Source organism: Diospyros lotus, chromosome 15 (assembly GCF_014633365.1).
Source record: "Diospyros lotus cultivar Yz01 chromosome 15, ASM1463336v1, whole genome shotgun sequence".
Lineage (NCBI taxonomy): Eukaryota > Viridiplantae > Streptophyta > Magnoliopsida > Ericales > Ebenaceae > Diospyros > Diospyros lotus.
This window is the reverse complement of record NC_068352.1, coordinates 34,155,440-34,179,667: the sequence shown is the minus strand read 5'-3', so window position 1 is coordinate 34,179,667 and position 24,228 is coordinate 34,155,440. Positions and strand designations below refer to the sequence as shown.

Genomic DNA, 24,228 nt, shown 5'->3' with positions numbered 1-24,228 from the left:
AATAAAAAAAAGCTAAATTTTCTATTTTTTAAGGAGATATTCAATTATTCAACAAAAAAATGGAATTAAAAAACAAAAATATTCTCTACAAATGATCAGGCCCTTACATTTCTAAAACCTATTCAAGAGAGCAGATGAAATAACTCAGTCATACAACCTCTTGGCAGAATTCATTTTAGACGTTTTATTTTCATTCTTCAATATTTTCTCCAAGATTTTTTCGTTTTGAGATACAGCTTTTGCTATGGCTTTAATCTTTCTAACATTCTTTGATCTCTTCATCTGTACCCCCTTTCTCGTCTTTCTGTAAAACAAAAGAGTTACAATGAGTGAAAGAAATTAAAAAAACAAAATGACAAGAATATGAATATGGCAACTAGTAACATTACAACTAGAAAACAAAAATAAAAGTTAAATAAATTAGCACGATCCGGTGACCCTAATTCAATTTCAGAAAACAAGCAACCAGTTAAAAAAAATACAAATTTACAAGGGATAAAAAAAAAAACTCCCATGAATGAATTGGTATAACTCAACCCCATCTAGTGGCATTAAGACTCATGGTTATTGTTGAATGAATTGGAGGAATATCTCTTTAACAATAAACACAAAATGATAAATTAGCGTGATATAATTCAAAAGATATGAAGCCTTTATCCCAATGTGAACACATGAATTCTAATTTGTCTTATCATTTTTATCTATATTTTTATCTTCTAAGTCTGAAGCATTTCACCCCCTTGCTCCCCCAAAAAAAATCACACATAGATTGCTCATACATTAATTATAAAATCATTACAAAAAAATGCAGGCTTATTATTTTAACCAATATTCTAAAACGCGCTAGGCGCTAGTCGGGTGCCAAACGAGGGCCTAGCGCCTAGGGTGCCTAGGAAAAATGTTATTTTTGGTGAAGTTACACTAGTATAACAGTACACATTATCTAAGTATAACTGCTAAAAGTTATAACAGTGTAACTTGCTGCTTGTTGCAAGTAGCAAAAAGAAAGGAGGAAGATGGCACAACAAACAGCGAGGAGGAAGATGGCCATACGTACCGGAGAAAGAACAGCAAGGACCAACAAGGAGAGAACGGCCCGATCGGCAGCAAGAGAGAAAGAAACGACGAGATCAGCAGCGGCGACAAGTCCACGAGAGATGACTTAGGTAGCATGCAACAAGAGAGAGAGAGAACAGGAAAGCAGCAACCAACGAGAGAGAGAGAAAGGAAAAGATTAATCGACCCAAGTGGCCCCAGGCCACGCGAGACCCAAGTGACGACCCAGGCAGCTAGGCCACCTAGGTGCTGATCGGGCCCGACACCTAGGGGTGACGATTTGCACTTAATCGCGGCGGCCAAGGGCCGCCTAGGCTGCGTTTTAGAACACTAATTTTAACATTAAGTTGCAGTTTCCTTGCAACACCATGACCACACATAGAGTAATGTTCCCTCCCTAAATTACTAACATTATAGCTTATGCTTATAGGATCAAAAAAATTTATTTTCTAAGTAAACGCTAATACTCCTCACAACCCTGTTTCCCGTTATTGCTTAGCAGCCGGATCTTGTCCTCCAATACATGATGATAACCAGAAGCATAGTGGAGAACCCGCAATCCTCATCGTCTAGTTATCAATGTGTACTTATGGTGATTACTTCGTCTCATTAGGTTGGGTTCAATAGTCACTAGGACTTATCCTTTCTTTTCTTTCCATTGTCCACATGTTTTATTTTTATTTTATTTTTGCTCATCTTCAATTGACCCACTAGTCAAATTACCACTCATCAATACACCCACTTGCTCCCTTATTTTCATATTCAACTATTCTCCTCAACAATCTAGGTCTTGGCAATCTATTTTGGATAGTCAACTATTACCTCATTCATTCAACCTCTGTTACATTCAACAAAAATCGGTCAACTTCATTGTTGATTGTTTACCGGCATCAGTCGATCTTCTAGAACACAAGCCTTCCGCAATTGACATACAACCATGATAACCAATCCCCCGGGCTCTCTAAGGTTACAGAGTGTACTTTTTCTCGACTTCACCCTTTATCCACCTACTCCAAACTTAATTATTCATTACACACTTTTGAGTTCATCTCCCTCCCTACCACCATGTTCTGTTGTGGATCCTTAACTCTTGGCACCAGATGTCCATATATCTCAAGTACTTCATGGCTCTTTACCATGCCATACAAAACATGTCCTCACCCCAAAATAATCCATACATCTGCAAAATCAAGATACCATATTACAAGGTACCCACCCACAATAAGATCATGGTCTCAACCTCTCGCCATAGGCCTCATTACACACACACAAAAAAGGGAAAAAAAAATATATATATATATAACATTGTTACAACCCAAGGACACCATTGTAATTAGTAGCATTAGGCATTACTGTAATTAGTAACCTAAGTTGCACGTGGACACTTGGGTTTACTAACAGAAAAAGAAGAGTTAGTTACTTGGAACTCTCCAGATTGTAAGCAACCTATAAATAAAGCTATTTGGGGTGAATGGGGATCATGTGAAGATTATACCATTGATCCTCTCTCTCTCTCTCTCTCTCTCTCGCGCCATTCTTCTTCCCTCTTCCATAATTCTGGAAGAGTCCCCTAGTCAAATCATAGATCTGACAATTGGTATCGAAGCCGACGATCTGGCCGAAGCATTGAGTAGCGACTGAAGCAGGGTAGAATTCGAATTTGTTGTTGATGAAAATGGCTAAGGGCACAAAGGCGAAGCAATTGGAATCTCGATTGGATGCCATTAAAGTTGGGATACGACATAACCCAAAGCAAGTGGAGGACTGCTTGGACATCTTGGAAATGGGGATCCGACAGACTCAAGAAGAGATCAGCCAAGGCCGGACAGAGAATGCGACTAATCTGGATTAGGCGATGAACAGAATTAGGGAAGAATTTGTCGGATTGAGCCAACAATTGAGTGTTGCCTTGAGCATGTTCACTCGACAACCCAATGCCAGCCTTCTAACGGATTTCCCTCCAAGAGCTTCATTGGCGCCAATTCTAATGATGCCAAGGAGCAGACAAAGGGCCATTGACCAAATGGAAACAAAGGACCAGGCAGAGATAGAGGAAGGAAATTTGGCTAGAGGAGTTGGGAGGGAACCATCCCACAACCCCAGCACCGAGGATGGACATCCCAGCATTTGAAAGGGATAGGCCTAGATGGTAAATCAGGAGATGTGAGCAGTTCTTCTATCAATATCGAGTGGAAGAAAGGGAGAATGTGAATATGGCTGCAGCCTATCTAGACGACATAGTTAACGCCTAGTTTCAAAATTGGTGCAGAAGGAGGGTGCAATAGAGCTGGCCAAAGTTTGTGAGCGACTTGTGTGCTCGGTTCGGGAAATGACCAAAACCAACGTCCTATAAGAGTTTAATAAGTTGAAGCTGAAGATTTGAACAGAAAAGCTTATTAATTCATTTACATGCAGCCCTAGTTATAGGGTTAAAATATACGGTTATAAGAAGTTTACAATGAGAAAGATTACAACACATTTAGGAAATATTATAATACAAAGAATTAGGAAAGATTCTTAATCTGCTTTAAAAAACTAATCTAATCAAGACCAAAAATAAAATATTCTAAAGATTGCACTGCTGCCTCCTCTCCTTTCCTTTCTCGAGAATCCTTACACGCCAACACTCCCCCTCAAGCTAGTGAATGAATATCTATCATTCTCAGCTTGCATATTAGGTTTTCAAATCTCTTAGTCACCAATCCTTTTGTCAAACAATCTGCCACCTATTAGTCAAAAGGAACATAGGGAATTTGAATTATACATTTTTCAAGTTTTTCTTTTATAAAGTATCGGTCAATCTCAATGTGCTTGGTCCTATTATGTTGTACAAGATTATGTGCAATGTTTATGGCCGATTGGTTGTCACAAAATAACCTGATTGGTAAGCAATCTTCAAATCTTCTAGCACAATCCTCATCCATAGTAATTCACATAAACCAAGTGTCATAGCTCTAAACTCGACTTCAACACTTGATCTCGCCACTATGCTCTGCTTCTTACTTCACCAAGAGACCAAATTTCCTCCCAAAAACATGCAATACCCTGTAGTAGATCTTCTATCAGTTATAGATCCAGCATAGTCCGCATCTATATACCCTTGTATATCCAAAGAACCTCCTGCTTTAAATAGAATTCCTTTACCCAAGGTAGTTTTTAAGTAGCACAATATTCTTCTTATGGCCTGCATATAACTCTCAGTTGGGCAATGCATAAATTGACTTACTAAGCTCACTGCATAGGTTATGTCTAACCTAGTGTGTGATAAGTAAATCAAACGCCCTACTAACCTCTGATATTTGTCTTTATCTACTAGTGGATTTTCGATGTCTTCTCCCAATTTCACACGAGGCTCTACTAGAGTGCATACTCCTTTGCTTCCCAATAAACCTGTCTCCTTCAAAAGGTCTAATACATACTTATGTTGGGATAGAAATAATACCTTCTTTGGAGTAGGCCTACCTCTATTCCCAAGAAATATTTAAGTACTCCCAGGTTTTTTATCTCAAAATTTGGGCCAACTTGCTTCTTAGATCATGTTGTTCATCCATATCATTCTCTGTCACAATGATGTCATTCACATAAACCAATAATGCAATCGCTTTTTCCTCCCCCGAGTGCTTGAAAAAGAGAGTATGGTCTCATCTACTCTGTTGATACCCCATACACTTCATTGCTTTAGAGAACCTATCAAACCAAGCTCTTGGTGATTGCTTAAAACCGTATAAGGCCTTTTTAAGTCTACACACCTCATTTCCTTTTCCTTCCTTAAATCTCGACAGTTGCTCCATGAAGACCTCTTCTTCTAAATCACCATGAAGAAATGCATTCTTCACATCTAGTTGGTGTAGCTGCCATCCATAGTGAGCTGCTAAGGACAAGAGAATTCTTACCGTGGTCATCTTGGCCACTGGAACAAAAGTCTACAAGTAACCAATCTCATATGTCTGGGTGTAGCCTTTGGCCACCAATCGAGCCTTAAACCTCTCCAATGAACCATCTGCATTGTATTTTAAATTAAAAACCCACCTACAACCCACTAGAACCACTCCCTTTGAATTAGGAACCAAGTCCCATGTGTTATTTTACTTTAATGCCCTCACCTCCTCCTACATGGCTAGCGCCTATTTTTTATCCTTTAAAGCCTCTTCCATCAAATTAGGAATAACAATGGTGTCTAGAGTAGTTAAAAAACTTTTATGTCTTGGGGACAGCCTATGGTAAGAGAGATAATTGGCTAAGGGATGCTAAGTGCATCGCCTAACACCTTTTCTAATGGCAATTGTTATATCCTAGGACCATGCGGAATTATCCTTAGAGGATATATGCCTCTCTCAGCACTCTCAAATTCACCCAGTGATAGTAGGAATTGAGAATAGAAACATAAGCAATCAAAACAGAATTAAACCAATCAAGAAACACAAACCACACATCCACAAGAACATCAAGATTATCCTAATTCATGCTATGTGAATGGCACTACATCCAGCGTTTAAGATCCTCCCAAGAGCAGTCTTTATTCCCAGAAATTGATCAGTACAGTAACGGCCCTTCTCTCCCTTCTATTCCCGATCGTCCCAATTGTTTTCCCCCAAGATTACAAAGCTAACAGCCCTAGCCTTTCTCTCAGAAACAATCAGCATTCATTACAAACAGAAAAAATGAGAACTCTCTCTCCATTTGCTACCCCTTGCCCTCTATCTATAATAGTGGGTGGATATCCCAATGAATATTATTAGATATTTACAGTTTAACCCCCAAACTATAACTAATTACAGTTTGGGTTACAACTTCTATCTAATTCTTCAATGGCCCTCTAGAGCACTGCCATCACTCACTGCTTTCACTTTTCTTCTCCTTATACCATATACTCGAGACAATATTTCAACAGCAATAAGAATATCCAAATCAGTAGAAGAGATATGGACAGACTTGAGGGAACAAACCTTCTCAAGATCTGGCTGGGAATTAGATGTTGTTTCATGCTGAGAATGAGGCATGAACTGTTGTTTCCTGTGGTGCACAAAAGGAGAGCCCTTGAACCTTACCGGAGATGTTGATGATGATGATCCGAGTTGACTGACTTGCTTAGGATTCTGATAATCATTGCAACAGCAAGAAAGTGATCATGAGGAGATAAGGAAACTAAATCAGTAGGCAAAATAGGGTTAGGAGTAGGATTATTAGAATCTGCTGGTGCTGGGGAAAAAAGGTTAAGGTCAAGATCTAGGCTAGGAAGATTAGGGTAAGCAACTTGGTCTTCAATCCTGTGATGCTCCCCTTGAAGGCCAAGATTAGAATGACCAAAGAATGGTTGAGACTTAATAAAAGTCATATCTTTTGAAGCAAGGATTTTTCAAGTTGAGGGATGATAGCATTTATAGCCTTTTTGAGTGGGAGAATAACCAAGAAAGAGACACCTAAGTGCCCTAGGGTCCAACTTGTCTCGAGTATGTGGGGGAATATTAACAAAGGCTACACAATCGAAAACCTTAAGAGAATGAGAAGTATGCAGACTAAGAGAGGGAAAAAACGTGGAAAGACACTAAAAAGGACTGCTATGCCCAAGAACCCAAGATGACACCCGATTAATTAGGTAGGTTGTGTCATGACCTCAGGAACAATAGAAGGGCATCATTGTAATATGGTTGCAATAGTTTGTCACAAGACTAGGGAGACGTATAATTTTTGCGGCTACGTTTTGTATCGACTTGGATATTACTTGTATTGCCTTAGTATTTCATTCTCTTGTTTGTATTTCCTTTCCAGCTGGTTAGTTTGTTATGGCAGAATCTGCCAAGTGTCCATGTGTTAGAATATGACAAATTAGTTAGTTAGAATGGGTGTGATATGCTATGGTAGCACCCACGGTTCAACATATATAAACTTGACCCTTCTTTTGTAAAAGGAGGCTGAAAATGAATTGAATACTTTGTTTCTCTCTAGTATTTCTCCCACTCTTTCTCTCTCGATAATCTCCTCCCTTATCTTCTTGTTGTTCTCCCTCCCTCCCAACTGATCTCTTCTCCAAATTCTTCTCTTATTATTCTCGATCTTCCTTTCATACCCTAGCTCATCTTCGAGGTTCATGACAAATTGGCATCAGAGCAGTACCATCCTCAGTTGTGTTTCTGTTGCGGCACTGATTTGAAGGCAAATCCGACTGGGGCTCGGTGGTGTGCTTCTCACTTGGGTCAGAAGGTGATTTCAACCAAAGCTGACGGTCTTGCAGTCGGATGGAGTTGGGTCGACTGGTGAGCACGCCAAAGAAGCGGACGGTGGGGTGACACGAACAGACATTGTTCATGAGAAGCGACAGTCCGTCGGAGAGTTAAGCGGACAATTGGGCGCCCACAACTGTAGTGGATGTCCCGAAGAGGCGTGAGTTCATCGGAGGGTGAAGCTGATGGCCTAGGGGACTGAAGCAGAAGACAGGTTGCAAGAGCTCCGCCAGAGTTGACGACAGTCGTAGCCAATTCAAACGGATTCGGTGAATAGCCCTTGTCAAATGAGGAAGGATTGAAGGAGAAGCAAGGTCAAGTGATTTCTGATCACCTCACGAACCCAGTCGAAAGGCATCACAGAGCGGTCTTCCTCGGGTGGAGTTCAGAATTCAATAATATTCGATCTGATTTGAAGTGAGCAAGTTGGGCGGTCTTTGGCGGCCGAGTCAAGATTCCAATGAGTAAGGAAGCAAGTTTGGAAGTAATTGTTGAATCAAGGCAATCGCATGTTGGATCTGAAATAGTAACTAATTCCGATGCATGACAAGGTGAGGTCGGCTAGGATTTGAAGGAGACGTAGGAGGAGTGGCCCCCGGCTAAGACGTTGGTCACTTGTTCGACATTGAAAACGAGCAAAGGTAGGATGTTCCAACTGATCCTTGGTGGAATTCCTTAGTCACGGCTAACAGTAAGCAGTGATTTTTGTTGGTGATTTGGAGGCAACTACTAAGAGGTGAGATACAGCCACAACTCTTAGCATGAGGCTCTAAATCGAACTCTAGAGAAGCTTCATTGATCCATCAGAGACGATTTTGGTGAGAATCAGGAAGCCTTTTAGCAGTGATTAAGTTAGAATTGGAAGGCAACTTCCAGAAACGATTCTGAACCAAACATACGGTGATTGGTGGAATGTGGCAGAGATCTAGCCAGGTGAGTTTCGACCAATTCTAGGCTATTACTTTCCAACAAGATTAATTCTCAAAATAGGAGTCTCGATTTAAATTGAGGAGGAAAAGTGGAAGTTGAACACAGATAATAGGCGTTTATAGAAACGGATTCACTGTCAAGGCTTTGGTGACTTTGGAAGCTGCGAGTAAGGCGGTCTAAATTGAAAGTAAAAGCAGCAAGACAAGTGACTGCCATTAAACTAAACAGTGGGTCCGGTGACTTCCGGCCTGAATCCAGAAAATTGTAGCAATTGCATTGGAGTCGATTAATATTGGAGGTGAATTTGGAGCAACCATTTATAAATCAGTAAGCAGTACCAAAAGGGGGAAGCTGGGAAAATAATAAGAGGTGGATTCTATTTGAGAAGTGGATTCTTCCAATTTATCCCTACCCGTTGATTGTTGGTGCTTTAGGCAATGAGTAAGGGGAAGTAACAAGTAGATTTCAGCTATGAATTTCGATCAACTTGGTTCGTTAAGGGAACAACAAAGAAGAGAGGGTGCCTCAGCTATTGACGTGCATGAGGCAAGTATAGGAATTATTATAACAAGCGAAATAGAAAAATGTATAGAACTCCTCCTCCTTGGTCTTCGAAGTGTACTATTCAGGAGATGTCGGCCATGGGAAGCGGTGGTGCACACATGAAACAAGTGGAGCCTCAACTGCAGCAAAAGAGTGTTGTATTTTCAGTTGGCCAAAAGCAACAAACAGGGGAAAAGAAGTTTGAGAATGAGATCAACCAATGGGACAACAGAGTAAGCAGTGGGGTACATGAAACGAGCAAGGAATTTGGCCTTATGATACGCGAGAAGCTGCAAAAGTTTGCGATGATACTTATTAAGAAGTATCATTACAACTTTCCAGTGGAATACTTTAATGATTATACGGAAGTTTTAGCAATGAGGAATTCCTTGGAGTGGAGCAGCCGAAGGAGGAAACAAGATTACGAACGACCAATTTACTGCCTACTCTAGACTTTAGGGGAAAAAAGAAGCATTCTGATGGAGGCAGCAGTGACCAGAAGGATGGCTGCAATATTGGGAGTAATTTTAGTGGTGAAAATCATAATCTCAAGGAAAATTATATCGATCAAGTTGATATGACAACAGATCAAAAGTAGCCCACAGATCTTTTTGAAGGAGAAGTGCATGTAGAGAAATATCTTGACAAATACGGGAAAAAATAAGTTGTTGGATTACTTGCATGGAATCAAGAGGAACAAACTAAAAATTCAATCAATATTAAGGAAGTTGTTGCTGGAATCAAAGCCAATTTATCAATAGTAACTTAGGATTCAGAACATGAAAGTAGATTGGATGAGGAGATCTGTATCGATCAGACTTTACAAGAGCTGGAAGCTGATAAATCGAGTGATAATCAGTCTATACAACAAATTGGAGGTAAGAACTACTACATAGATGGCTTTCATACATTTGATAGTCTGGGCAGGGATATTGTTTCATCAGATAATTGGGCTGCAAATCAGGTCAGGAAAGAAGGCCCAGATGAAGGCCTTATGGCAGCCACTATGGAGCTATTGGCTAGAATTGAAATCACAGTAACCTCTAATTCCAATGCTCGCAGACAGTATTGGTCTGAGCACCCAAGGCAAGTCTACAATTCTTCATCACTATATTTCCAGAATGTTGATATTTTTGCAACAGAACTTGGCCATGAGTTGAATGGAAATACAGTAAAGGCAGTTATGGTTGTAGGTCCGTTATCCATCCTTGTATTGGACAAGGAGACCAATTTTGGCCGGCCACCTATTACAGAAGGTGGGGGCATCGAACTTGAACTCGATCAGATTTTTTCAATTGAAGTTCTAGGCCAAAGTATGCCTGGATGGATCTTGGAAACCTAAGAACAAAGAAGAAGAAGCCTAGGAGGAGAAAGAAGAAACGAGGAATGAAATAGATAGAGAAGGTTGGAATTGGGTGAAGAGCAATGGCTACTTGTTGCAAGTTCTTGGGGATAAGAACTCGCTCAAGGAAGGGGGAATTATCATGACCCCAGGAACAATAGAAGGACGTCATTGTAATATGGTTGCAATAATTTATCACGAGACTAGGGAGACGTATAATTTTTGCAGCTAAGTTTTATATCAGCTTGGATATTACTTACTTGTATTGCCTTAGTATTTCATTCTCTTGTTTGTATTTCCTTTCCAGCTAGTTAGTTTGTTATGGCAAAATTTGCCAAGTGTCCATGTGCTAGAATAGGACAAATTAGTTAGTTAGAGTAGGTGTGATATGCTATGGCAGCACCCACGGTTCAAGCTATATAAGCTTGATCCTTCTTCTGTAAAAGGAGGCTGAAAATGAATTGAATACTTTGTTTCTCTCTAGTATTTCTCCCACTATCTCTCTCTCTCGTTAATCTCCTCCCTTATCTTCTTGTTGTTCTCTCTCCTTCCCAACTGATCTCTACCCCAAATTCTTCTCTTATTATTCTCGATCTTCCTTTCATACCCTAGCTTATCTCCAAGGTTCATGACAGGTTGTTGTTGTTAGAATGTTGTCTCAAGTAGATCCAGATTTTAAAGCAGTCAAATGAGTCGGTTTTTATGGGTTTAGTCAAGCGGTTTCTCAGCTTGTAATTAGTTTTAAGTTTGAGGGTAAAATCGGGAATGTCTAATCCTATTTATAAGCCTTAGATATTATCACCTATTATTCTATAAATAGGGCAGGGCAGGGGTCTAGGCTTTTGTAAGGTTGCTCATTTTCTCACGAGTAAGTTCAAGAGTAAAGGCTTTGTGTTCAAGAAATAGTCTTTGTAATCTTGGAGTGACTTGTAATCGTGAGGCGAGTGTTGTACTGCTATCATTCTGAATTAAAGAGGCTGCTATCAGGAGGCTTTAAGAGGCTGGATGTAGGGTTGTCCTAAGGGCAATCCGAACCAGGATAATCTGCTGTGTTCTTCTTGTGGTTTGGTTTAATTTTCTGTCATATACATTCTGTTTTCATTGTCATTCATTTGTTTTCTGTTATCATTGAAATCCGAGTGTGTGCGCAAGGGTGAGGTTGAGAATTCCGTCCAAGAAATCCAACTCTAAGTGCTCCTAAGTTAACAACTTGGTATCAGAGCCTGTCTTTAGGATCAAGAAAGCTCAAGATTCTCATTGTTTAAAGTTTTTGTCATAGGAATAGTGTCAAGAATGTCGGCCACTAGATATGACATTGAAAAGTTTGATGGCCAGAATGATTTTGTCCTCTGGAAAATGAAAATGAGAGCTTTACTAGGGAACTTAGGATTGGAAGAAGCCTTAGACGGTGAATCAAAAATGCCTAAGTCATTCTCGGATGAACAGAAAAAAGGAGATTGTCAAGAAAGCCTATAATACCTTGATATTGAGTCTAGGGGATAAGGTGTTGCGAGAAGTATCAAAGATGAAAAACGCAGCTGAGATTTGGCTTAAGTTAGAAAGCCTTTATATGACCAAGACCCTATCAAGTCGATTGTATTTAAAGGCTAAGTTCTTTACTTTTAAAATGAATGAAGGACAGAAGCTTCAAGATCATATTGACAGTTTTAATAAGCTGTGCCTAGATCTGGAAAATATAGAAGTAAAATATGATGATGAGGACAAAGCATTAGTCTTGTTGCACTCTCTTCCAAAATCATATGAGACCTTTGTAGATATATTAAAGCATGGCAGGGATACCCTAACCCTAGATGATGTAATAGGGGCATTAAATTCAAAGGAATTGCAACATAGGGTAGATGGGAAGAGCAAAGCTGGGGAGGTCTTAACAGTCAGATCTAGGTCAGATAAAAAGGATTCTAAGCAAAAGGGAAGATCTAGGTCCAAATCCAAGAATGGTAGGAAAACTATAAAATGTTATAACTGCCATGAGGAAGGGCATATTAAGAGAAATTGTCCTAAGAAAAAGAAGGATTTTCTAGATAAACCTAAGACTGAAAATTCCTCATCTATTTGTGAATATGACTATGATAGTGCTGATGCACTTATAATATCTGGAAATACAGATAAATCTGTATGGGTATTAGATTCCGGGTGCTCTTTCCACATGTCTCCCCATAAGCAATGGTTCTTGAATTTTAAAGAAATAGAAGGAGGTAAGGTGTTGTTAGGAAATAATCATGAATGTAGGATTAAAGGTATAGGAGATATAAAGATCAAACTGCATGATGATTCTATCAAAACATTAAATTCTGTAAGATATGTTCCAGAACTGAAGAAACCTAATTTCTCTTGGAGAGTTAGATAAGAATGGGTACTCCTATAGAGGAGATGGTGGAGTCCTAAGGGTATCTAGAGGCTCTCTAATAAGTATGAAAGCGGTCCTAAATAATAGCATTTATGTTCTGCAAGCCTCCACAGTATGTGGAGAAGTTTCTGCCACTGAATTAAAAGCCTGTGATAAGACAAGGCTTTGGCATTATAGGATAGCCCACATTAGCGAGCAAGGCCTTGGGGAACTATCTAAGCAAGGGATACTAGGGAAACTTACAGATTTAGATAAATGTGAGTCATGCATATTTGGGAAATCAACCAAGGTAAAATTCTCCAAAACTGCCATACATTCATCTAAAGCACCTTTAGACTATATTCATTCTGATTTGTGGGGTCCTGCCCAAACATTAACTCATGGTGGAGCTAGATATTTTCTATCGATAATAAATGATTTTTCTAGGATGGTTTGGGTGTATGTTCTTAAGACAAAAGACCACACTTTTGAAGCCTTTAAAAGCTGGAAAACAATGATAGAAAACCAAAAAGGTAGCAAAATTAAAATCATTAGGACTGATAATGGTTTGGAATTTTGTAACAAAGAATTCTCTCATCTATGTAGCGAAAATGGGATCCTAAGACATTTAACAGCCCCTGGAAATCCAAAGCAAAATGGTCTTGCTGAGAGGATGAATAGGACCTTGCTAGAAAGGGTTAGATGCATGATTTTTCATGCTAAGTTACCCAAATCTTTTTGGGGAGAAGCTGTAAATACAGCAGCCTATATAATAAACCTATCCCCCTCAGCTGCTATAGGTTTTAAGACTCCATATGAAGTGTGGACTGGACATAAACCTAGTGTAGATCACTTAAGAGTGTTTGGATGTTTAGCATATGTCCATGTTAAGCAAGGGAATCTTGAACCAAGGGCTAAAAGATGTATATTCATAGGGTATCCTTCTGGTGTAAAAGGGTACAAATTGTGGAGTCTAGAATCAGGAATTCCTAATACAATAGTATCTAGGGATGTAACTTTTGATGAAAATTCCACTATAAAAGACATAAACTTAGATATATCTAAGGGAAATGAAGGGAAATCTAAAGCTGTGGAAGTTGAACAGCAGTTAGAATCTTCAGAAAATGTCTTAGATAATCCTATGAATTTAAATCCAGAAGAAGAGATGCCAGGGTACTCTCCAGACAGTTCTCTAGGACAGGATTCAGACTATAGTAGAGAGATTGAAGAGCCATCTAGTATAGAAAGTGAGTTAGACCATGAGAGGTATAATGTTGCAAGAGATAGGCAAAGAAGAACTGTAAGGCCTCCAGTTAGGTATGGATATTCGGATCTGGTTTCCTATGCACTTTCAAGTGCAATGGAAGAAGCTGGTGATGAGCCTCTCACTTTTGAAGAGGCCATGCACTCAAAAGACTCCAAGAAATGGCAAGCTGCCATGAAATCTGAGATGGAGTCCCTTATAAAAAATGAAACTTGGACTTTAGTAGATAAACCCTTAGGGAAAAGGGTAGTTGGCTGTAAGTGGCTATACAAGATTAAGGAAGGTGCTGGGAAAGAAGATAAGCCTAGGTATAAGGCTAGGTTAGTGGCTAGGGGCTTTACTCAAGTGCCCGGTATAGACTTTAATGAAGTATTCTCACCGGTTGTAAGGCATACTTCAATAAGGATCTTATTAGCCATAACAGCACACTTAGACTTAATGCTTGATCAAATGGATGTCACAACAGCATTTCTACATGGAGAGTTGGAAGAAAATATTCTTATGGAGCAGCCAAAGGGATTTGAGATTAGAGGGAATAGAGAGCAAGTGTGTTTGCTTAGGAAGTCTCTCTATGGATTAAAGCAATCCCCTAGGCAATAGTATAAGAAATTTGACTCTTTTATGATTGTCCAAGGTTTCAAAAGGAGTGCATATGATAGCTGTGTATATTTCAAACATATGTCTAATGAGATATCTATATATCTTCTCCTATATGTAGATGATATGCTGATTGCAAGTCAATCAGCCATAGAAATCCAAAATTTAAAGCTGAGATTAAGGTCAGCCTTTGAAATGAAAGAATTAGGAGAAGCTAGGAAGATATTAGGCATAGAAATTAAGAGAAATAGACAGCAGCGTCAGCTGAGTTTATCCCAAAAGTCATACCTTAGTAAGCTGATTAAGAAGTTTAATATGCTGGATGCAAAAGAGGTTTCTATCCCCTTTGCACAACACTTTAAACTTTCGCATGAGCAGTCTCCAAACAACGAGTCAAGCATGAAAGAAATGAGTAAGATTCCTTACTCAAATGTAGTGGGCAGTTTAATGTACAGCATGGTCTGTACAAGGCCTGATTTGGCTCACTCTATGAGTGTATCTAGTAGATTTATGGCCAAACCAGGGAGAGCTCATTGGGATGCTGTAAAATGGACTGTGAGATATTTAAAAGGAACATTAGATATGTCATTGGTTTATGGTGGAGCAAAGCTAGGAGAAGAACCTTGCATTTTAGGTTTTTCGGATGCTGATTATGCAGCCGATCCAGATAAAAGGAGATCATCAACTGGATATGTTTTCCAGCTATGGAATTCTACCATAAGCTGGAAAACCAACCTACAACCTGTGGTGGCTTTATCCACCACTGAGGCAGAATATAGCTGTCACTGAAGCAATAAAGGAAGGTATTTGGTTAAAAGGAATTGTGGGTGAACTCCTAGGAAGAAATGTCAAGGTAGAGTTAAGGTGTGATAGCCAAAGTGCAATCCATTTGGCTAAGAATCAATCCCATCATGAAAGAACCAAACATATTGATGTTAGGTATCATTTTATTAGGGAGATCCTTGAGAAAGGAGAGGTAAACCTAGTTAAAGTTGCAGGAGAACATAATGCGGCTGATATGTTTACAAAACCGGTTCCTTTGTCCAAATTACAACATTGTTTGAATATTCTTAATGTTTGTTTGTGCTGGTGATCGGGTTCATATTATGTTAAAGCCAGGAAGGAGAGCAGGTAAAAGCTTTGATGATTGAAGAATGGAGTGGATCTTACTCAAGACAATGGTGGAGATTTGTTAGAATGTTGTCTCAAGTAGATCCAGATTTTAAAGCAGTCAAATGAGTCGGTTTTTATGGGTTTAGTCAGGCGGTTTCTCAGCGTGTAATTAGTTTTAAGTTTGAGGGTAAAATCGGGAATGTCTAATCCTATTTATAAGCCTTAGATATTATCACCTATTATTCTATAAATAGGGCAGGGGTCTAGGCTTTTGTAAGGTTGCTCATTTTCTCACGAGTAAGTTCAAGAGTAAAGGCTTTGTGTTCAAGAAATAGTCTTTGTAATCTTGGAGTGACTTGTAATCGTGAGGCGAGTGTTGTACTGCTATCATTCTGAATTAAAGAGGCTGCTATCAGGAGGCTTTAAGAGGCTGGATGTAGGGTTGTCCTAGGGGCAATCCGAACCAGGATAATCTGCTGTGTTCTTCTTGTGGTTTGGTTTAATTTTCTGTCATATACATTCTGTTTTCATTGTCATTCATTTGTTTTCTGTTATCATTGAAATCCGAGTGTGTGCGCAAGGGTGAGGTTGAGAATTCCATCCAAGAAATCCAACTCTAAGTGCTCCTAAGTTAACAGTTGTCAAGACAGTCTCTCCCCAGAAACTTTTTGGAACATTATGATGATGGAGAAGAGTTCTAGTGACATTTAGAAAGTGTCTCATCTTCCGCTTAGCCACTCCATTTTGTTGTGGAGTGTTGATACAAAAAGACCCATGAATAACCCCTTTGTCTTAGAAGAACTTATGCAAGTGCTCATTAAAATAGTCCCTTGCATTATCAATTCGAAATTTCTGAATAGGAGAACCAAATTGAGTCAAAATCATGGAATAGAAGTGAGGTAACACAGTACTAACAACAGCCTTATCTTTTAGAAGAAAAACCCAAGTCATCCTAGTACAATCATCTATGAAAATAACAAACCATCTAGCCCCAGAACAATTGAGACTCCTAGACGGTCCCCAAACATCCAAATGAATAAGAGCAAAAGGATGAAAGGATCTTTTATTACTAATAGGACAGGAAACACGATGATATTTTGAAAGTTCACACACATCACAATGAAAAACACTAGGATCTACTTGCTTAAATAAAATAAAGCACATAGCTTTAAGTAAATGGTAAGGTGGGTGCCCTAAACGGTAGTGATGGAGCCAAATATCACTATGAGAAGACTAAGAAGTACAATCCAATTTGGGCTGGATTTGATGAGGCTGCAAGGTCTCCTTTCTCAAAACATACAGTCTATGTTTCTCCTCAGCAACTTCAATCATCCTCCCTGTAGTCATTTCCTAAAACTCACAAGAATAAGGAGAGAAGATGACTCGATAATTTAGATCCTTAGTGAGTTGATGAACTGAAATCAAGTTGGTTGACAAGTTAGGGACATGCAAGACTCTTTTAACAGTGAATTTAGGGTTAAGAATAACCAGTCCCTGACCTTTGATTGGAATAGATGTCCCATTAGCAATACCAATCTGTTTAGGTGTCACAAGGGGCTGATAGGTATTAAAAACATTTGGATTAGAGGACATATGATCTGTAGCTTCGGAGTCTAGAATCCATATATCATTCCTATTGGATTTAAAGGCTGTTAAAGAACTCAAAAGGAGACTATTACCTTGCTGGGCAATGGAACATGATCCATCCTGAATGGTTTTCAAAAACATCTTGAGTTTGTTAACCTCATCAGCAAGGTTGCTGATTTCAACAGTTTTCAGCTAATTCTACTCCAATTTGGGTACTGCCTCTACCTTTTCCACCATTTCTTCTTGCTTAGTTGAAAAATAAGCCTAATTTCTGGAGGTTATATTCTTGAATCCTCCCAGTTTCTGCAATACTGCCTCCTTCCCATGCAACTTGAAGCATGTTTCTCGAGTATGCCTCGGTTTTTTATAGTGTGAGCACCACAATTCTTCTTTTCCATACATCTTGTTTTGTCCATCAGACCATACACCTTCTTTTCTGTGCAACCTGCGACCTGCCCTATCCATATGCCCTTCCTTGCAATGATTTAAACCTTGACTCTGCTCCTTTGTTTGTAAACATGGCTGATCCTTCAGAATTCATGTCTCTGAGCATTGCTATTCTCCTATTTTCTTCACTTCGAACAATTGAAAAACCTTCATTAAGAGATGAAAGTTTTTCCCTTTCAATCTGAATCCTTACCTGATCATACTCATTGTTGAGTCTAGCCAAAAATTCTACCACTCTATCCCTTTCAAAAATCAAATGAAGAGTGGCTGCATCTTTCCCACATTCCATTTTAATGTTTTGGCAGTGGTCAAGTTCCAGCCAAAGACCATTCATTTTGTTATAATATTCAGTGATTGATGAGGCCCCTTGTTTAGTGCTATGCAATTTCATCTTAATCTCAAAGATAACCGAAGCATCTTAAATCTTATAATAGGTACACCTAACCGTCTCCCATACGTCCTTAGCAGAAGACAAGAACATGTAGTTTTTACTAACTTGGTTGCATGGCATTCCACAACTATGACATGATCATGGAATCCTCTATATCCCAAGCATGATACCCTAGATTTGATTCATTTGGGCTTGAATCTGTCAAGTGGCATGTCTTTCCTTTCCCCTTTAGGAATGTCGAAACCAGCTGCGTCCACTGCAAGTAGTTGCGTCCATCCAATCAATATGATTGGCGCACCCATGGTAGATCGCCGGAAGATAGTCCTCCCATTGGAGCATCAAATGCATTAGCCTCATCGGTTATTACTATTGGAACTACCTTAGATATTTCTGACATGATCAGAGGGAAGAAAGTTTGTTGCAATGAAAGCAAAGACAAGAAGGTATTTTGAAATCTAAGTGACTGGAAGTATGGCAATAACGGCCAGAACCAGTAAAGGAGAAAGGGCGAAGAATGGCACTGAAGGTCGAAGGGTATGCTGAAACTGAACATAGAAAGATTGGGGTCGAAATCAAAAAGCAATTAGAAGTGGCTCTGATACCATTAAGATTTGAACAGAAAAGCTTATTAATTCATTTACATATAGCCCTAGTTATAGGGTTAAAATATATAATTATAGGAAGCTTACAATGGGAAAGATTACAACACATTTAGGAAAGATTATAACATTCATCTACGACCACAGAGGTGGCTAGAAAGCTTATGGATTCAGTGTTCAAGTTACATGGGTTGTCAAGGGCTATTGTCTCATACCGAGACAAGATTTTTACAAGCCAATTCTAAAAGATTGTTCTAGGGGTTAGGAATAGGGCTACATTTGTCATCAGCCTACCATCCGAAAACTGATGGCCAAATAGAACGAGTTAATCAATGTTTAGAGACTTATTTGAGGTGCATATGCTTCACAAGTCCAAGGAGTTGGAGTAGGTGGGTGGCATTGGCACAATGGTGGTACAACACTAATTTCACACAGCTCACAAGAGAACCTGTTGAATCTAGGACCAGTTTCCTCACAAGAATAATCACTCTCTCACACCCAACCCTCACCCGATAGGAATAGAAATAGAGTAATAGAAAACAGAACAAATCAAAGCAATAACAGAACAGTAAAAGAGGCAAGAACTTATCCTGGTTCAAGCATGAAATGCCCTACATTCAGACTGTCGAAGCCTTTGAGAGAATCCACTAGAAACACAACCAAGATTACAGCACTCCTTCCCTCGCACACACTTAGATTATGAACAATAGCCTACCTCTCGAGAATACAAGAAACGAGCATATGTTCTCTCTCAATTCTCTAAAACCCGCGTAAGATACAACAGAAACTGAATGAATGCTAAAAATCATGTACCCTGAGAACCTACCCGCCTCTATTTATAAGTGATAGAGGCGGTTACAAAACCAGGGACTTAAATGCAATTAAAGATAAAATAAAGGACTGTCGGTACTAAATCTAAGAGTTAGTTACCGATACATATTTTAAACTCATTAAAATATAAGATACAATATTATTTCTCAACCATATTCAAATCACTCTTCCAAGACTTAACAACTAAACTAATACAAATTCTAACATAACCCCTTTTGAAGCACTATTTGGGTATCAACCCCTATTATTCCGGTTATCATGCATTACACATCAGCAGAGACTTCAACCGACTAGTACCTCAAGGCAAGCTAGGAGGTTCTACAAGTCATCAAACGAGAGCTAACTATGGCTCAACAAAGGATGAAACAAATGGTTGATTAGTATCGCATTGATAGATCCTTTGAGGTAGGGGAGGAAGTCTACTTGAAGGTCAAGAGGTTTCAACAAGAAATATTTTCCAACGGTCCTATATCTAAAATCAGCCCAAAATATTATGGCCCTTTCAAAATCACTACTAAAGTAGGGTCAATAGCCTACAAACTACAACTACCTAAGGGAGTTGGATTGCACCCAATGTTCCATGTGTCTCTCCTCAAGAAGGTAGTGGGACCAACTGATGCAATCTATTGTGTTTGCCTCAAGACAGATGATAAGAGATCAGTACAAGTTATTGTGTCATTTGTATTAGATTAGAATAGATGTAATCGGGATTATTGTATTGCTGCAAGTATATGTTTTTATGTTGTATAGTTAGAATTATAACACTTCTAGAAGGTATGTTTCTAGAAGGGCATCTAACTGAATAAGTTAGTTAGTTTTCTTGGTCAGCTGGTCAACTCTATTTCTGTTTTGTAACTCCCGATCCTATAGCTTATAAATAGGAATCGTGGGATGAGGAGTATAGTGCGTGAGTGATCAGTATTGTGTGCTACAATCAGAGAAGGTTTATTTTCGGGTTTTCTATCTTGTATCGGGATTGAGTGAGAGGTTCAGAGTAAGGCTGGGGATAAGTCTTGTAATCTCTAGAATCCTGTAAGCTTTCAGAGCATATGGGCTGGGAAGGATTCAGACTCTCATTGTAATCATCCTAAGGTTGTTTCAAGATAGTGGATTATGAGGCACCAAGCAATCTAGACGTAGGTCTTGTTTTCAAGACGGAACCAGGATAAATTTCGTGTGTTCTTACTGTTTTATTTCTTCTTGATTGTGGCATCTATATTGCTTGTGTTCTCGGGTGTGCGAGTGCCTAAGGAGAGCTAATTGAGTTGAGAGAATCTGTGGGAATGTTCTGATCTACTTTAACACAAGCTTTGAAGATTTATCGGCTGGATTTATTTTAAACAGTTAGAGTTTTATTTCTCAAAGTGTAATTGTTGTATCTTTAGAGGTCTAATTGTAATATCACATATTTGATTGGTTATATGGGGGTTCCGCCTCTTCTATAAATAAGAGGGCAAGGCGACAGTCGAGAGATTTAATATTCTTTCAAGCTCTCAGTTGCTATTGTGAGTACATGTTGTTCTAGAGAAAGTGAGGCTTGTGTATGAGTTCTTGGGCTCTCTTGGAGTGAATGAGGGATTGTACTTGAGCGATAAGATTGTATGAGAGCTTGGATTTTGTATTGATTAATTTTTAATGAATAAAGGCTGCTCGATTGAGGGTGTTGGATTGCTGGATGTAGAGCCAATTCAATTGGCTTGAACCAAGATAAAAGGTTGAGTCTCATGTGGTTTGATGTTTCTTTCTTGTTTTGTTTTATGCCTTCAAATTATGTTCTTTATTATCTGATGTGTTGTGGTTTGTTGGCCGGTGAGTTGTGAGTGTGTTGAGTAGTGTTTGATTGGTTTCTTGGGTGTGTTTAAAGACTGTCAGTGCTCCTAATTTATAACACAATCAATAGGACAATTCTTGAGTTGGTTAAAGATAGTATCATATAAGTAGAACCTTTACCAGTGCTTGATTAGAGGGTGCTTTACAAGAATTCCATTCCTCCCACACAAGTCTTGGTGTAGTGGACACACTTGCACCCCAACAACACCACATAGGAATACTTGTTGGATCTACTCTAGCAATACCCCTGGGTGGCGCGGCTTCTCTAATTTCTTGGGGACAAGAAATAGTTCAAGGGGAGGGGGTTGTTACAGCCCAAGGGCACCACTGTAATAAGTAGCATAATAGCATTGGGCATAATTGTAATTAGTAACCTAAGCTGCACATGGACACTTGGGTTTACTAACAGAAAGAGATGAGCGTTAGTTACTTGGAACTCTCTAGATTGTAAGCAGCTTATAAAAAAAGCTATTCAGGGAGGATGGGGATCATGTGAGGATTATACCACTGATCTTTTCCCTCTCTCCATTCTTCTACAACTCTCTCTCTCTCTCCCCCTTGATTCTTCTCCTCTCCCGCCATTCTTCTTCCCTCCTCCATAATTTTGCAAGAGTCCCCTAGTCAGATCACAAATCTAACAACATTGAAGTGAGTTCGAGAAAAAGCCCTTTTATTACACAACATACTAAGTTACATATTACATCATTAAATCACAAAATAATAGCACACTTCTCTGAGCGGGCTTCTTAGATACAACACAAGCTTGGTCTCCAACACTTGATTCATCAGTGAAAATATTAAATGCAAGGATGAGCTACTAAAACTCAATAAAAATCACATGCATACACACATAAATCATGTCTTAATGCATCATTGACCATTTTTTCAATATCTATTTAGGTAGCTCTTGACTACAAACTCACAACTAAGTCATGGGGTTGGCAAACCCATGCAACCTCTATGACTTTAGGCCCACCCAACTCTTAGATAAACCACAAAAATCTATCAATTGATTAGCACAACCAATCTTGCAGTGGACTTTGTATAACTGTCCAATTCCTGAGCTCAGCCGAAAAAACAAAAGTTGACTCTTCACTCAACAGTTGACCTCCTTTACTCACTGTTTTGAACAATCAACTCCTGGTCGACTGCCAACTTCACATAGGTCAGTCCCAAACTTGACTGTTCACCTGACCTCACATCACCTTAATCATGTTCAGGTAAGCACCTGAGAAAAGCCCAACAATTGCTGGTTCTAAAACTTAGTACGTCTTGTAATTAGTATCCCTTGGACATGGAGAAGAGATACAAAAATCAAGTCCCTTAGGAGAAAAGAATCTCATTAGTCAATTTTAGAAGCACAAAAACACGAGGGGAATGTGAGAAAACCCTATCTCAGGAAGATACAATTATTACCTGAACCCTATAACGAATGGAGTGATACCAGGATGGAACCATGATCAAGACCATGTGACCCTGATTGTGGTGTATTCATATATTGGACTGCAACAAAGACAGGCATAGTTTTCAAGAAAAAATAACTTAGTTTGTGAAAATATAAAAATCTCTAAATTGCTAAAATCAAAAGCAACCTAAAGCTAAGGATCTAAATTGATGCTATGATAAAAACCCAAAAAATTCACCAATTTATTTTATTCTTATTAGTTATTACTATTGTAATTATCTTTAAAACGATGCATATGCACATATAAAAACAACCCACTTCCAATAAAATTACAAACCCAAATAGCACTAAGTAAGCACACCCCTCCTAAAAAATCTTGTATTATGTACCAGTACTCATGCAGTGTACCATGACGTACTGTGAAGCAGATAACATGATAACATCTAATTTCAAGCACTTGATCAATGCCTATACTGCCACCTTCTTAGCAAAAATGAAGACCCACCATTTCAAAGAGATATAACTTGAACTTGCTACTTAAATAGTTCGACTGGGAGCAGTTTCTTTTCTCAGTCATGATTAAACAATTGCCCTCACAGCCAAGAAATGACTGCAAAATTGTGAGAATATTGACTAAAGAATAATTCACCGTTCTATCAATTTCAGCCCTACTTTCTCTGGAACAGCAGAAAAGACATTCACTAGGAGAGGATGACTAACATGGACAGGCTGGGCCAATCTGGACATGATCATTTTCACGTTTTCGCAACAAGAAAGAAATTGCGGCATATTATTAAATGCATGTCTAACCAAAAATGTTGCCTTACCTCTATGAACGCTTGATGCTGAGACTACCCTCAAAGCATGGACAAGCATATCGTGGGATTCTTATTGCCTACTGTAGACCAAGCAAGCTAAGATACTCCTATATTTCCTGGTAATGCGCCTGTTTATATTTAGTAGATACATAGACATAGTTTTATTTTTCTTCTCAAGAAAATTCCCGAAACATATCTAACCTCCCAAGAAGGCAGACAAGAGACAAATAACTGTATAATTATGAAGATCTAACAGTGATGGATGGGAAACGTTGATGCTGACCTATTGGAGGCACCGGGAGATAGATCGGGAGCTGCTGATTCTGACGTATCCATCGCTGCAATTCAAACACAGTGTGCAAAGAGAATTAGGTAACGAGAAAAGAGAATAGAATTAAGAGCAGAGAATTTGTTTTTCATAGGACAAAAAGAATTCCAGAAGACAAAAAAAAAAAAAGATGAAGATGTTGCGTATAAACTAGGAAGGAACGGGAAATACAAGCGAGAAATCAAGGCAGGTGAGAAGTAACCTTGAGGAACATCTGCAACCGTGTGATCGGAGGGGATGTCCATTGCTGTCGAGCAACTTTTTTTCTTATTATTCTTGTTTCTGTTTTTCGCCATGGCTCTCCCTCTCACACAGACAGACGCAGGCTAAGAGGCGCTTCCTGGCAACAGAAAGGTACAAACCCTAGTCCGCAATAAAAGTTGGGCGTTTTTGTTTTGTTTTCAGGTCCACAATCCAAATAATAACCCAGTGACACTGTAATTTTTGAAATATTTTACTAGCCCGGCCCAGGCTACTAGTGGACTCGGCCTGCCAACTTCACCATGGGTTGGGTTGGGATGTGATGTGATAATGACAGCATAAAAATGAAGGGCTTGCACGAACGAATAGAATAAATCT

General features: G+C 39.1%; 1 protein-coding gene across 1 annotated transcript; it reads right to left on the bottom strand.

Annotated features, from left to right (window-relative positions):
* Positions 1-44: 44 nt before the first annotated feature.
* On the bottom strand, positions 45-24,026 carry LOC127791524 (uncharacterized). Its single transcript, XM_052321444.1, has 3 exons — positions 23,852-24,026; positions 23,605-23,659; positions 45-304 (listed from the first exon to the last, which is right to left on the bottom strand). Exons 1-3 carry the CDS (start codon positions 23,943-23,945, stop codon positions 145-147), a joined length of 309 nt encoding a protein of 102 aa, XP_052177404.1. The 5' UTR covers positions 23,946-24,026; the 3' UTR covers positions 45-144.
* Between the last annotated feature and the right edge of the window lie 202 nt (positions 24,027-24,228).

Bases quoted from the DNA above. Each gene is read 5' to 3' on its own strand.
- LOC127791524 (XM_052321444.1), bottom strand. From the start codon at position 23,945: ATGGCGAAAAACAGAAACAAGAATAATAAGAAAAAAAGTTGCTCGACA. The intron at 23,660-23,851 runs GTTACTTCTCAC...TTTGAATTGCAG, and splicing joins GGTTGCAGATGTTCCTCAAG to CGATGGATACGTCAGAATCA. The intron at 305-23,604 runs GTCAGCATCAAC...TTTGTTTTACAG, and splicing joins TCTCCCGGTGCCTCCAATAG to AAAGACGAGAAAGGGGGTAC.